The 14,250-nt window shown below is 33.4% G+C and overlaps 1 protein-coding gene across 6 annotated transcripts; it reads left to right on the top strand.

Moving 5' to 3' along the window:
• Positions 1-991: 991 nt before the first annotated feature.
• Positions 992-14,250, top strand: LOC148598774 (uncharacterized). 6 transcript variants are annotated; one of them, XM_088560847.1, is made up of 11 exons: positions 992-1,078; positions 2,396-2,558; positions 3,289-3,496; positions 3,931-4,048; positions 4,312-4,427; positions 4,718-4,868; positions 5,331-9,856; positions 11,311-11,380; positions 11,669-11,858; positions 12,511-12,586; positions 13,341-14,250. In XM_088560847.1, the coding sequence occupies exons 1-7, from the start codon at positions 1,053-1,055 to the stop codon at positions 5,752-5,754; spliced, it is 1,206 nt and encodes a 401-aa protein (XP_088416973.1). In that variant the 5' UTR covers positions 992-1,052; the 3' UTR covers positions 5,755-9,856; positions 11,311-11,380; positions 11,669-11,858; positions 12,511-12,586; positions 13,341-14,250. The 6 variants fall into 6 exon arrangements, with proteins under 6 accessions (XP_088416973.1, XP_088416971.1, XP_088416972.1 ...); XM_088560845.1 differs by having other exon boundaries at positions 11,266-11,380; XM_088560846.1 differs by lacking the exon at positions 11,311-11,380.

Below are 14,250 nucleotides of genomic sequence, written 5' to 3'. Positions count from 1 at the left end.
GTACTCTAATACAATTGAAAACTGTTTTATTTTGTCATAGTGATTACACTCTCCGCAATGACATTTTAAGTGCAAGTTTTTGTAAGAATCAGGCAAAATGTGAAAAATCAGAAACATGGATGTCAAAACCCCACCGATCTGACAATATGATTTCATTCAAGGATGCTTTCTCTATTTGCAAAGACCATAATTATTTGACTTCTGCATCATTGGATTCGCTCAGAATTTTTTTAATAGAATGTTACCAAAAATGAGGTATTCGACAAAGTTGGCTGCCCTTGAAAAGTTTCAGTGGATTTCAATGAAATTATAACTCAATTAACCAAAATGATATGGAAAATCTTGTCTGTTTTCCTTGATTCTGTTGGTGCAACTAGTTAAATTAAACATTCCAAATGGTGAGTTTGTTCATACCATGTTTCACCCACTGTCTGATTCTTAATACACTTAAACACTTTTGGAATACCTGTTTTTTTTCCTACCTGGATGAACTATAATGCAACAGTCCTAACATCTCCTTATATTGCACCGTACTTGGTACCACAGACGTTGAAACCATTGTTGGCAATGAACATTCATGCGTCGTTCCTAAGTTTATGAACTAATGTGCCTTATTTTTATGTAGATCTTCAGATTTACTTTTTGAATTATCTTGATATTGTAGAAATTGACAAGTTAAGCTGATTTCTTAATATTTTCTCTATTCTTGTTTATTTAACCAAAAACGTAGAACCATCTTCAGTCTTCTGATTCATATGCGAACATAAACATATGTGCTAAGCATTTAAAGAATGCATACTTTTTAAATATTTGAAAATGTTTACTAAATTGTATTATTTTTTTCTATAAGTTATTCATGTTCTATTTGTAGCATTGTCCAGTATTTGTGTACATACGTGTTAACCAATCTCTGTGAAAAAGGAAATAAAGAAGGATGGTGATTTTACACTATTAAAAAAAAACTACAATTTAATTTCAAATTTTGCGCCATTTAAACATTCCAAAGGTTAGGGGGCGGTGCCCGTATCTACTTTCATTTTAAAGTAAACAAAATGCCTTCTGCTATCGTTACAGTCAGGTAGGTACATGCTTATTTTTTCTTTATTCTCTTTTTAAACATTACCCCTAACGAAGCATCGGAAACATGCTGGTAACGCCATAAGATGATTTGAAATTAATCATAGTAATAATCTAATGTAGGTCATTATACCCTATACATATATATTGTTCGCCTCGATTGTCGTAGAGCCGGTTTTAATTTATGATTGATTTATAGTGTACGTGACGTGTGTAATTGCTACTATTCATGACATGTCATCTGAAAGGTATATGGGCAGTATCGGATCCAGGGGCGGTTTCGAGGGAAGTCGGATCCACCTTCCCCTTTAATTTTGCGCAGAAATTGGATAAAAAAAATAAGCAAATACTAGTGATAACCCGGAATCCCTCTACAGTGAACCCCTTAATTTTCAAAATCTCTCTAATTTTGCTTTGTGTTTTAATTGGGCGAGTATTTTTTTTAATCTGGCATGGGGCCAATGTATAAACAGTTTAATCAATTCCATCAAGCAGCCGCAGTCTATACAACTACATACAATATAGCGGGAGCCTCTTTTAGCAATGTTTTAAACTAATACAATATTCATGGAATTTTCCAAGACATACGTAAAACACTGGTTACTTTAAACGATGCATTTCACTTATATGCAATAATGTAGAGATGATTCAAAAAACACCATCGAACAAATGATTCTTATGCATATTTTACCGTAACTTAAGTCCTCTCTGTATTTTGGGAAGAAATCCATACTTTCCTGTACCTCTTAATAAACTCAATCAAGTATAACAACTCTTTCAAAGGACCAAGGTTGTTCAAATCTTCCTCTATATATAATTTGTCTCAAATTAAGAAAGGTTATGCGATCTGTATTTGTTTCTGAAAATGGAAACAAAGGTGAATTTTCTGGGTATCACTTGCATGCATCACCTCTTATAAAGACTCTAACCTGTATTTAAACGACCCAACACCATATTTAATCTCAAAGACTACATTTCAATGATGTTTATGTGCCTCAGAGTGGTACTTCTTCCCCAATTTGTGGTCATTCAGATAACTTGGTAAATAATAATGATACAAGATAAACTCAATGATACTAGTATGCAATTCTTATTTTGACAGAAAATGAAAAAAAAATCATTATACCGGGAATACATTACAAAATCACTTAAAAATTAAAATTAAATATTTATTTGTATCCTCAGTCTGAAAACTTTCGATTTAGTCGTAACTGATGGATAAATATTCTCTGGTAGCATATATACTGCAAATGAAGATTTAAACTAAATATTTGCCCGTATATTTTGACATTTTGCACGCGTTTTTTGCTGATTTTAGAGAATTGAAGAACAAAGAAACTGGTATAGATATAAGTATCCCGGTCCATAAGGAAATCAAAGGCATTTTACAGTCTACATGGGAGTTCTACGTCGTCGTCGTGTCAAATCTTCCTTACTTCAAATCTCCCAAACATAAAGAAACCGACGTCGTACAGTTTATGGTGTGTAGTTTAATATAGTTATGCATACCCAACCAGACTTCTAGAAAGCGTTCACTTCAAATACGAAAATACCAATCATATATATTGCAAATTTCGATATGCTGTATACTATCGAAATAGGAAGCTAAATCTATCACCGAGAGATTCTACCATGAGCAATACAAGGAATAAAGCATCAGTGTTTTGTATTTCGAAATTTGTAGAAGCTGTAAAGTCTAGTGATGGATGTACGAAAGAGTAATCAAGGGAACCAAGGTTATAGCGGTAATCAAAAGAATGTAATCCAGGGACAAAGACCAGACATGGAAAACAGACATACACAACAAAGAACATAAAGTAACTAAGATCATGCATACAAAGTAACAATAACAAATAGCGGAGATGGAAATAAGTCAAACTAATACAGAAATAAAAATCACATAAGGTCACACCAGTTTGAAAATTTCAAGGTCTTTATGCGAAAGACATACATGTAACTTAATAAATGTTAAATCATTTACCCTTAAAAAAACTCAAATCCAAATGGTAAAAGCGAGGGAAAATCCGTGGCCAAAGCATCGCGAGAAATACTAAATGAAGAAAAAACAAAGAATTAACAAACTGTACAAAACAAGACAAAAAAACAAAAAACAAAAATGCACACCCCGAAAAACAAATCAACACCTCCTCAAGTACAACATGAGGACATAATGATACCATATTCAACACACCCTTCCTTTTAATATTTTAGGTACCCAAAAAGTTTTCTGATTTTGAGAGCCTTCATGCAAAGCTAACCGAGAAATATCCTGCCACCATTTTGCCAAATTTACCAAAGAAGCAGCTGATAACTACGGAAAATGTCATTAAAGAGCGGAAGCTTTCATTGGAGAGATTCATTCAGTTTCTTGCCACCACCAACAAGCTTGTAAATTCATTTGTATTTCTTGAATTCTTAGGTAAGATCATTATCCAAGTACACGCTAATTTATACTCATTTTATGTAATATTTTTAATATTTTGCATCTTGTCTGTCATGCAGTCTGTAAAGAATCCTTTATTATTCACTTTTTTCTCTTAATTGTATGTAATTAAACCACGTCCGCCACTTCTTGTGAATTTTTGATTTGGTGCAATTCAACTATTCGTGAATTCCTCGCATAAAAGTTAGTATAATATAACGGTTGAATCCTTTTCCATCATCGTGATCCCATTTCTGCTGAAGTTTGCCTACCAATCTCTGCAGAATTTGTTCCCCGTACCCGATAAATTCTTACCAAACTCAAGCTAGCAAGCTGAAGCTTGATAAAAAATTTTTTTTTTTTCGTTTTACGTGAGGTGGTGGAGAAACATGTAACGAGATTTGTACAGTATATATTATTGTTATTTATAGGAGTAAATGCAATAAAAGCTGGTAAATTCCGAAAAGAGTTGGCGGATCCGGATGACACACCTGCAAACGAAAAAAATCCAGAATCAGAAGTAAAGGAAGATGAATTAGAACGACCAACGTATGCATTTTCGGTTTCCCTGTTTATATTCTACTTTGAAGATCAGTCCTATAGTCGTTGAATTTGATCGAAGTTTTAAGCATTTGTCAGATTTCTTCTGTTGCCATGGCAAGCCCACGCTGTGACCAAAAACCAATGTTTTTCCCCAGATTTAAATAAACAATAGTTATTATACATATACTATATATGGCAAACTTTTCAGAATTCTATGAAATATGCCAATACCTATTCATAACATGTTATGGTTATTTTATTGTTTATAGTGACTTGTTCGATGAAGTAGACGATGGCGATGAAAGGGACTTGTTCGGTTCTGAAGATGCTACAAATGAAATACTAGTAGGTGATGAGGATGACAATTTTCAGTCAGAATTGAGAGGCAAGTGTTGCACGTTTTGTTACTAGCCTCAGCATTATAATAACCAAAGTCTGAGGAAAAGTCTCTGCAAGCAAATGTCTGTCTCCAGTGGCGGATCCAGAGGAACAGAGTGGGTGCAGTGGGTTGGCACTCCTCTTTTTATTTGAAAGTTAGTCATTTCCATGTGTACAATTGACAAAAACTGCTAATAATGTCATAGCGCCCCCCCCTTTTCTGAGAACCTCGGTTAACTCTATAGAAGAATAAAGGAAAAGTATATTTCATACATTTATTGACATTACTTTTTACAGAAGACGCTGATACCAAAATATTTGAAGCCCCGGACCTCCGTGGTGGGATAGACGAAGATGATGAGGATCTGTTCGTTCCTGGTTCCAACATTCCTGCTATAATTACCAAAAGATCAATGGTAGAGGAAGAAGATAACGATGACTTGTTTAAGTAAGACCTGTGTATATTCGAGGAATACACATTGGCGGATCCACTCCCACATTTCTTGGAAATATTTTGTAATTTCGTGCAAATTTTGGCTAAAATAAGCAAATGGAAATCCCCGGTTTTTTATGTAACCCCTTTCCAAATATCCGAGTCCGTCCCTGGTATCCCTGTCTAAACTGAGCTCCTTTTGTTATTGTATTTACACAGATGCATCGAGAACTTATCTAAAAAGATTTTTAGTATATTGAATTTGGTTTAGACAGGTTTCCATATCATTGAAGGTCTGGTTAAGACCAGTTTCTTTAAGAAATAAAGGGTTTAACTATATACAATAGGGTAAAATGGCATGGCTCCTACTGTAGAGATGGGTAACTATTTGCCCCTCCTTTCTTTCAACTGCTTCGTTGTGTGTCATAGTTCACTTTTAATTTAAATTCTAGAATCTCTTACTATTTGATGTTTCAGTATTGACGACGATTTAGAACGATTTGAGATAAAGGGAGCAGAAAAGGAAAAAAAGGGGGACGAAGAACATATTCACAATACGTCTAGCGTCGATGAAGAAACAGTAGCATTTGAAAAGCCTAAAGTACCTGCAAAACCATCTTTACCCCAAAAGCCATCGTTACTACAAAGGCCATCTGTGCCTCAAAAGCCAGTTGTCCTAAATCATGCTAAAGAGGTCAGCAAGTCGAGCGATAAAGAAGCAGAGAATCCAAAACCAGCGCTTCGTCCTAAACCACCGATTGCCAGGAAGCCATTGCCTACAGGACAACCAGAAGTGACGAAAAGTGAATCAAAGGAGGTGCAAGAACTAGAGACTGACGATATCATGAAATATATTGTCGATAACACAGAAAATGACGATGATGTTGACTTGTTTTCCTAATCAACAATCTTATATTTCAGAGCCGACTTTTCGAATACCCATAATTTATGTAAGACGCACTTGCACGTTACGTCAAAACTAACAGTATATACAGAATTATGACGAAGTGCGACCGCTATTTTATGTTCAAGATGGTACATTGTTGTTCGTGACATTGACATGTAGCGAGAGAAGTGAAAACATGGAAATTTCAACATTACATATACACTATAGCTCGAGTGAATTTGACTCTACCCACTGTACTTAGTGGATACCTCTACGAACATACGCCCAGAGAGCTTTTGTGTTGTTTCAAGACATTTGATAAGTCATCTTGACGTTAAAATAACATGATCTGTCGCTGCAGGTTACCGGGAGTGATAAAAAGGTTTGCCCATTAAATAAATAATCCCAATTTAAGATTTCACTATTTAACGTAGCACTGGCGGAACACGTTCTGTAGGATAAATCTAACTCCCGGCCCAGTATTCGTTATACTTAAATTGTGCCATAATAATGGTTCGTGCCAATATTAACCGGTTGTTATATTTATATAGAATTTCAAAATATAAAATGTAACTAAATCCTACGGTTATATTATTTCTGCCGTCCTATGAGTACTTGGTCTATCTGTGAAGATGAATATCCATAGAAAGTTGGAATGTATAAAATTCCATTATCTGCTACAACAAAAAAATTGTTTTAGCCAGGAGTTCCTGTTCTATAGTCTATCGTACGAAGTTATTAATTATTATATTGTTAGATGATTTCTATAAAGCTTGTACCGACCAATCACTTAATTAAGTGTCTATCATGACGCGGAATGTGTCATAATTCGAAATTAAAACTATTGCATAAATATATTTGTGCATATGCATTATTCTACTTATGCGTATGCAATATTTATGCGTATGCATAATTCTATTTGTGCAATCGTGTAATTATTTCTGCATCTGCATAATTCTATTTAAGCTATCGCGTAATTAATTCTGTACATACGTAATGCTATTTATTCATTTGGGTGATCAATTCTGCATTTGATTGCATAAAAAGAATTACGCATATGCAAATTAATTACGCGATTGCATTAATACAATTATGCATATGCAGAATTATTTACAAGACAAGACAACGCATTCATTCTCATAAACCAAATATAACAATGGTATAGAGAAAAAAGAAAGGAAAAGGAGAGTGAGAAAAAGAGAGAAAATTTTATAAAAAGGAAGACAAAGATTACAAACACACATATACATACACTATTTACAATACATCAGATTATTTAATAATCTGTAATTTAGAGATTTCGGTGAATGTTCTACTAAAGAAGACCATTCTTGAATAAATTGGTCACGAAGTCTAGTTTTGATCATATCTGTCAGAAGTTTTGTATCAGTCGGATTTTGGTATAACCAAACATTTGCATAACCTGTAGTTTCAAAAATTGATTTAAAATATATCATCCAGCTAAAGTTAATGTTTTCTTCTTCTGATAATTTAAATAAAAGTTTATAACAAATACTTGTAAGCTTAATGTCTTTTGCATTTAATAATCTAGACCAGAAAGATATCATTCTGCACTTTATATCAATTTCAAGAGGATATAAGCCAAGTTCCTCATAAACCATAAATGTAGGGGTAGACATATTTAGTTGAAGTAATATTTTGTAAAAACGCAGTTGAACTTTTTCCATGATATTTGTACATTTACGAAAACCCCATACCTCAGATCCATACAAAAGTATCGGTTTAACCGTTTTATTGAAAAGCTCGATATGGCATTCTATTGATAAATTGTGTTTTCTACCTCTTTTTAATAATGGTACATCGATTTTGTCGCTTTATCTACTTGTTTTTTAATCGCTTTATTAAAGTTTCCGGTTCTATTAAAAGTATAACCAGGTAATTGAACTCAGTCACTATTTCTACTTCTGACCCGTTTAGTGTAAAATGTAGGTTTTGCAAATGTCTACCTTTTGAGAAAATCATTACTTTTGTTTTTTTTTTCTACATCAAAAGTCATGTTAAAGACCTTTTCATAAAGTGGGAGGAACAATGTTGACGTTGATTTGATATATTCATTTACAATGCCATCTTCCCCACCTGCCTTGTTGTTTTTGAGTTTCTTGATACATTTCATGATTTCATCAGTTGTTATTGGCCAATTCACTTGCTCGTTTATCTGATCTAGAAAAGGATTGTTTAAATTAATAGGCAGTTCATTTTCTGCTTTATTTAAATTTTTAAAGTAATCATAAAGATCTGTTATTGGAATATTTGGTTGCTTTTTAGATCTATCTTTATTCAAAAGTTTCCAGTATTCTTTCGGATCATTTGACCTCATGTTTTTTAATTTATTTCTCAATTCTCTTCTATACATTTTTTTGAGTTTTCTTGTAACGTTTTTCAGCTTCTGTGAGTTTTTTTCTATACGTCTCTGTTCTCCTTTTTTATATTTACGTTTTAGTTTTCTGAAGTTTTGTTTTTCAAATTTACATTCATTGTTAAACCATGGCTTGTCTGATTTGGGGGATTTATGGTGGGTTTTATAAGACTTTTTCGGTACATATATACCAAAAGTACGTTTCGCACTCGTCAGAAATATTTCACACATAGTATCTACAATATTATTCATTTTACTTTTATCAACAAATTCGTTTGGTGTGCTTTCAATTAGATTTGATAAATCAGTGATTTTCTCTTCATCTACATTTTCTTGAAATATATGTGTTTTCGTTGAATCCCAATTTTTAATCTTATCACAATTTCCTATTGGACTGGTTTCGTTGCTTTTTCTTTTATTTATCACAAGGGGTTCATCTACAGCGTTCAATGAAATAAGTAATGGAGAGTGCACATCTGAAAATAGATAACTGAAATCTGATACAACAAAATTATGAATAAATTGTAAAAAATCTACTGTACAAATACAATAATCAACCACACTTACATGTTAGTCTGCCCCCATCTTTTTTATCTTTACCTAATCGACCGTTCACTATGTACAAATTATTACCTTTACAGAGCTGGAGAAGTTTATTTCTAGAATTATTTTTTATTTTATCCATGCTAACTCTGTATTTACTGATGTTTAAAGATTCTAAAATAACAGTTTCAAAATTTATGTCATCAAAAATATCAGGTTCATGTTCGTTTACATCGAATTCTATTAATTCAGCTTCGGATGCTGTTCTGCTATTAAAATCACCCATGAGACACATATGTTTATAACTATTCGAGAAATGACGTACCTCTTCTTCAATTTTGTCATATGTGTCGGGTTTAAGATAAGGCGAACCTTCTGGTGGAATATAGATATTACTGAGGACCAGGTCCTCGTCAGAGGTCAATAATTAAGCAAGTAAAGCAAGTAACATACCACCTGCTTTTAAAGAATCGCTAGAAAATCTTATCGATGTTCTCGAAAATTACTCAGATTATACACTATGGTTCAAAATTTCATCAAAATTATTGACCTCTGACGACGACGCGACTGCATAAATAGAATTACGCAAATGCAGAAATAATTACGCGACTGCATATAAAGATATTTATGCAATAACATTAATATTGAGTTACGACAGACATTCCGCGCTATGGTCTATAACAGTGTATAACGAAATCTAAATTAAAGGAATAGAACATCATAGCAATAAAATGGTGGGGCTTTAGCTAACCATCCCAACAGTGTATATGGTACGGGCGGCGTATCGTGCATTGTTAGCTATATTTTCTACAGATCGAAATTGTTTCATTTTTAAATCACCTTTCTATCACGGTTTGAAACCATCAACACCACTTTAAAATCTACACATACAATTGTCAAGTGAATCAAGTGAACTTTGCCAGCTGGGATAACTTTGTTCTAGCAAATTCCAAAACACTTTTTTCAATGACGCCAAAATAAAACGGCAAGATTATTGGTGCTTGTACTTTAAAACCGGAAATATCTACATAGAAATAATTGACGTCTTCCGAGTATTCATTTCTATTATTTCCTGATTATATGAATTTTATGTTTTGTAATTTCTGATCAGTTAAAAGTTGTTATAAATCTATGAAGGACGTTTGCGTGTTAAATTCAAGATGGTTTTAAATTGACGATTTTCACAATCCCTCTCTGGTATGTTTGTTTACTTAGTCAATTGGTACAAATATTCTCAAATACGAACATTTAACATTCATTTCTTTTTAAATCCGATTCCATTACCAACAATATAACAATATGAAAACTATATCATTCCGAGAGATCTGTTCCGACGCTATATAAAACTATATCATCCCGAGAGATCTGTTCCGACGCCATATAAAACTATATCATTCCGAGAGATCTGTTCCGACGCCATATCCAATCGTTATTTAAAGAGTATTCTAAGAGAAGTACAATGTCATACTAGTATTTGTACATTCTAGAATTTAACTGGTGAAATGAACACTAGAAGTATTGTAATGTCTTTGTTGACGACCAATCTTTTTTTTATAAATGACAAAACTTTTTTCCTTCGTTGTCTTGTAGAATAAATCAAAGCCATTGTATATCGCTATTTCGACTCCCTGCAAGCACAACTGACCATATATGTTACTGACTCTATGTGTTACTGACTCTATATATGTTACTGACTTACTGTATTACATTTTACTACTATTCGTACATATCTACATGTATATACTGTACGTCTGTCCCACGAACAACCCTTCGTGGCAACTATTTGAAATTTGGTGTGCAACTTCAGCTTGTTTACTTGTACGATGTGTCCCCGTTTGGACTCGGTCCGCGCATGCTTTTCTCTGAACGTTTGATATGTTGCTTTTTGGAGGTTTTGTTTATTTTCGTCGCTAAAGTCTCAGCAACCAACATAGCGACCATATGAATTTATGAAAAAACTTTTGACTTAGATTTGAAACCACAAGATAATTAATTGTATAGTGTTAGAGACTTTTGGCAATGTGCTTCATTCAATTCCTGTTTGATGTTCCTTGTGATATGTTTGTTTATTGATGCGTTGTATTAAATTATTTCGTTTGTCATATGTAAATTGACGGTTTGAAAATTTAGAAATTTTGATTTAAAAAAAAGATCTAAAAATCTAGGGTTTACATCAAAGTTTAAGTCGGTAAAAAATACCAAAGCATCTAAACAAAATTCAGACATTATATCCAAGAATATGCCAGAAGCGTGAAAACCGGAAACCGAGACGATCTATGTACAAAATGGAATGCAATTAGATATAAAGACTTGTGATAAAGAAAACAAGATCGCTTACAAATATAAAGACTTGCAACAGAACTCCAACAAAAACGACCTTGAATGACACCGGTGCTCTGGATTGGTAATAATGTCCTGCTCCACCAGCGGCAAAAGAGATAATACGTTTCGATAAAAAAAAATGACGTACATTTAATTTTCACAAACTCATAAATTCATATTTTGAGAGTTGGCGAACCATACATTACTCAATTTCTTAACTCTATTAAAATTAGTTAGAAAACCACAAATAGAATAAATTTAGCTCACATTGTTCAAACTTCTAGTGTACATATGCGATTGGGATTATCAGGCGTCCTTTAAACTATTAGGAAGAATCTTTTCGGAAACTACGTAACAACGCCAACCAACGAAAACCAAATTTTGGAAGAACCATCCTAGGTATGTAGGTTAATTGTTATTTTTGGTGAATTCCGCAGCCAACAAAGATAGCTGCCATTGCCATAAATTTATAATAAAGGATTATTAGCTTTTGTATCGTTGTCCATAGTGTATACTTTTCGTACTTCCGTACTTGCTTGCAGGTATATGTTTGTTTTGTTTGTTGGGGTTTAACGTCCGAGCAGCAATATTTCAGCTATATTCAGACGATTGCAGGTACAAAACAAAAAATTCAAAAAGGACCTGTTCCAAATTTCTGAAGTTGTAGAATATATTGTATTATTTCAGACTGCCAGATTACAGAAACTATTTTATATTTTTTACACTGGTCGCCTTAATGTCAGTCAAATGACACATGTTTGATGCATTTGTTAAAAGATGACACAAAGTACGAAAAATGAATCTACATCCACATCAACTTCACATACCACTACAATGCCAACAGGACAGGCAGATTCGGATACATTACTGCACACTAGTAAATATGTATTTTAGATTTTGTTAATTTTGATGAAATAAAGTTTGGATTACATTTGGCGACGACATTAACCCATTGCATGAACTGATGAACTGAGAAATTAACATCACGACAAATAATATGTAATTATTGAAAAAGAAATAAAATTAATCACGGAAATTCCCTTTTATCATTGTTTTACCATGGGGTGGTCATTTATGTCGCATGGTTTTACCCGACAGCGAGGCACGATTGATGGTACGATTGTCCACTTGTTGACCATTATTTCGTATTTGTTCGTTAATCGGAATCCTCAGCTTTTTTCGGCCGGGTAGTTAAAAGCTATCACGTGCTATAGTACATTTGTGTACTGCGCTTTATTTGAAAAACAAAATATGTATTTGAGCGATGATAATTATTATCATGGTATTATTACCAATGGTACAGATTGAAATGATTAATTATTGTAAAACTCGATGGTCAGGTTGTATAGAGGAGGCAAGGCAAACTGAAATGCTATATTATTGTCATAATTATATACTTCTATAAGCAGTCTTGTTTCTAAAAAAAATACAGTTACTGTCATTACATCTTGAAAATGAATAATTATCACAGTATTAGAAACTAACCGAAAATACATAAAGTTATACAAACTGTTTTGATTATTTTGAAGTTCTAGTGTTCGGCATTCCCTGTGGTGTACTGGTGGTTGCTGGCTTGTTTGTAGCTGCAGTGTATTGTAGCTTACGGTAAGTTCAGAAAGCTGGTTAAGAATTACAGGATTTATTTTTATGATAACTAACTAGATCAATCCAATCACCTGATGATGCATAAAGACCTTAAACAAAACATACATTAGTTTTATTGTCTGAATGTCGCTATCTGAATTTATTAACTTCACAAAATAGTTAGACTGGAGAAGACAGCCATTTCGAGGCTTCTATTTGATAAATAAGGATACCAACCGTTAGTTCAAAGAAAAGTTTCATTTAACTGTTACTGTAGCTTGCTCTCAGACTGGATAAACTCGCGTAAAATATGAAAATCCATCTCATTCGCCGATAATATCTCCGTTCTGTTTTTGACAGTTAATTCTTAAATTCCAAGTAATTTACCCATTAAGTTTACAATTAGATTGTCAACATATGACTGGATATTTTTAATGATTTCTCTCTCGGGTACTACCAAACTTCCAAGCTAATTCCGCTCAATCAAGACGACGAAAAGTACATAATAAAAGTCATGCAGCCATGTGGGGAATGATTGTAATATGTTTTTCAGTCTATGAAGAAATAACTGCAATCATGTGGTGTGTACTAAAAAAAACTCGCTACGTAGCGATATTACCTTCAACATGGATATTGTCCTCGCCTACGACTCGAGGCATTATCAACGCTTGGGGCAATATCACTGTCCTTCGGACAGTTCATGTATCAAGATAATGTCCTATGCGTAAACAACTATTGTATAAATATGTACTATATCAGTTATACCCTTTTATAGATACAAAAGACGCAACCGCCATTCTTTGAAGGAAGACTTAATAGCAAAATACTCTACCATAAGCGACGACAAAGGACGACTTACGACTATAATTGATTTTATGGATACTAGTGATGCTTATGATCACACAAAGCGCCATCCAACCAGATCTAGTTCTGCAAATCAATATGAAAAATTAAACGGTGAAGACTATAATACAGCTGTTTTCAGAAACACAATTCTAAACACCGATAATATCCTTCATGATAAAGGAAGATGCATAGATAGTGCTTATGATATGTGCAACGTCAAAAATGGTAATATCAAGACGAAAGATGAACAAGAGCAATCTTCAGTTAACAATTCGACATCTGTTGAAAATAATCCTTGATAACGACTTCGACATGTTACATTTGTCATCCTGTTTTATTGTCACACAATCAAATTAAACATTTTAATGACAAGACTAAAACTTAACATAAAACTCACACAAAACAGTAAGAGGACGACTATTAGATTCGTAGGGGTGGCTGGCAATATTTTTCAGGTCACAAATTTTATTTCCAGCCTGGCGCAAGTCAGATTATTTATTTTCATCACAACCTTGGCTACATTATTTATTTTCCATACTCTTTAAAAAGTTAATCTTTTAATGAAAATTTAAACGTGCATATCCGGGTTGCCAAAATAGCATGTGTTACTATTTATCAATTTAGATCTAAATCAGAATTGATATAGCAGTCGCTAGAGCCTTTAGATTTGTAAAACCTGTTAGCATCTGCAATTATTTTACACTACGGCAAGAAACTAGTCCCATTGGCATACCCGATTAAGGTTCAGATGCAGATAGTTAGATCCACTTTATAGGTATTTCTAATATATCATATTTAATTCTATGCTATTCAAGCCAATAAACAACTTTTACTGCGAA

The sequence above is a fragment of the Perna viridis genome, chromosome 14, assembly GCF_037379345.1.
Source record: "Perna viridis isolate PV_CMFRI_1.1 ecotype Kerala chromosome 14, ASM3737934v1, whole genome shotgun sequence".
Taxonomy (NCBI): Eukaryota; Metazoa; Mollusca; class Bivalvia; order Mytilida; family Mytilidae; genus Perna; species Perna viridis.
Note: the sequence above shows the minus strand (reverse complement) of the source record. Positions and strands in the feature narration are given on the sequence as shown.

Bases quoted from the DNA above. Each gene is read 5' to 3' on its own strand.
- LOC148598774 (XM_088560850.1), top strand. From the start codon at position 1,053: ATGCCTTCTGCTATCGTTACAGTCAG. The intron at 1,079-2,395 runs GTAGGTACATGC...TGCTGATTTTAG, and splicing joins TCTGCTATCGTTACAGTCAG to AGAATTGAAGAACAAAGAAA. The intron at 4,428-4,717 runs GCAAGTGTTGCA...TACTTTTTACAG, and splicing joins TTTTCAGTCAGAATTGAGAG to AAGACGCTGATACCAAAATA.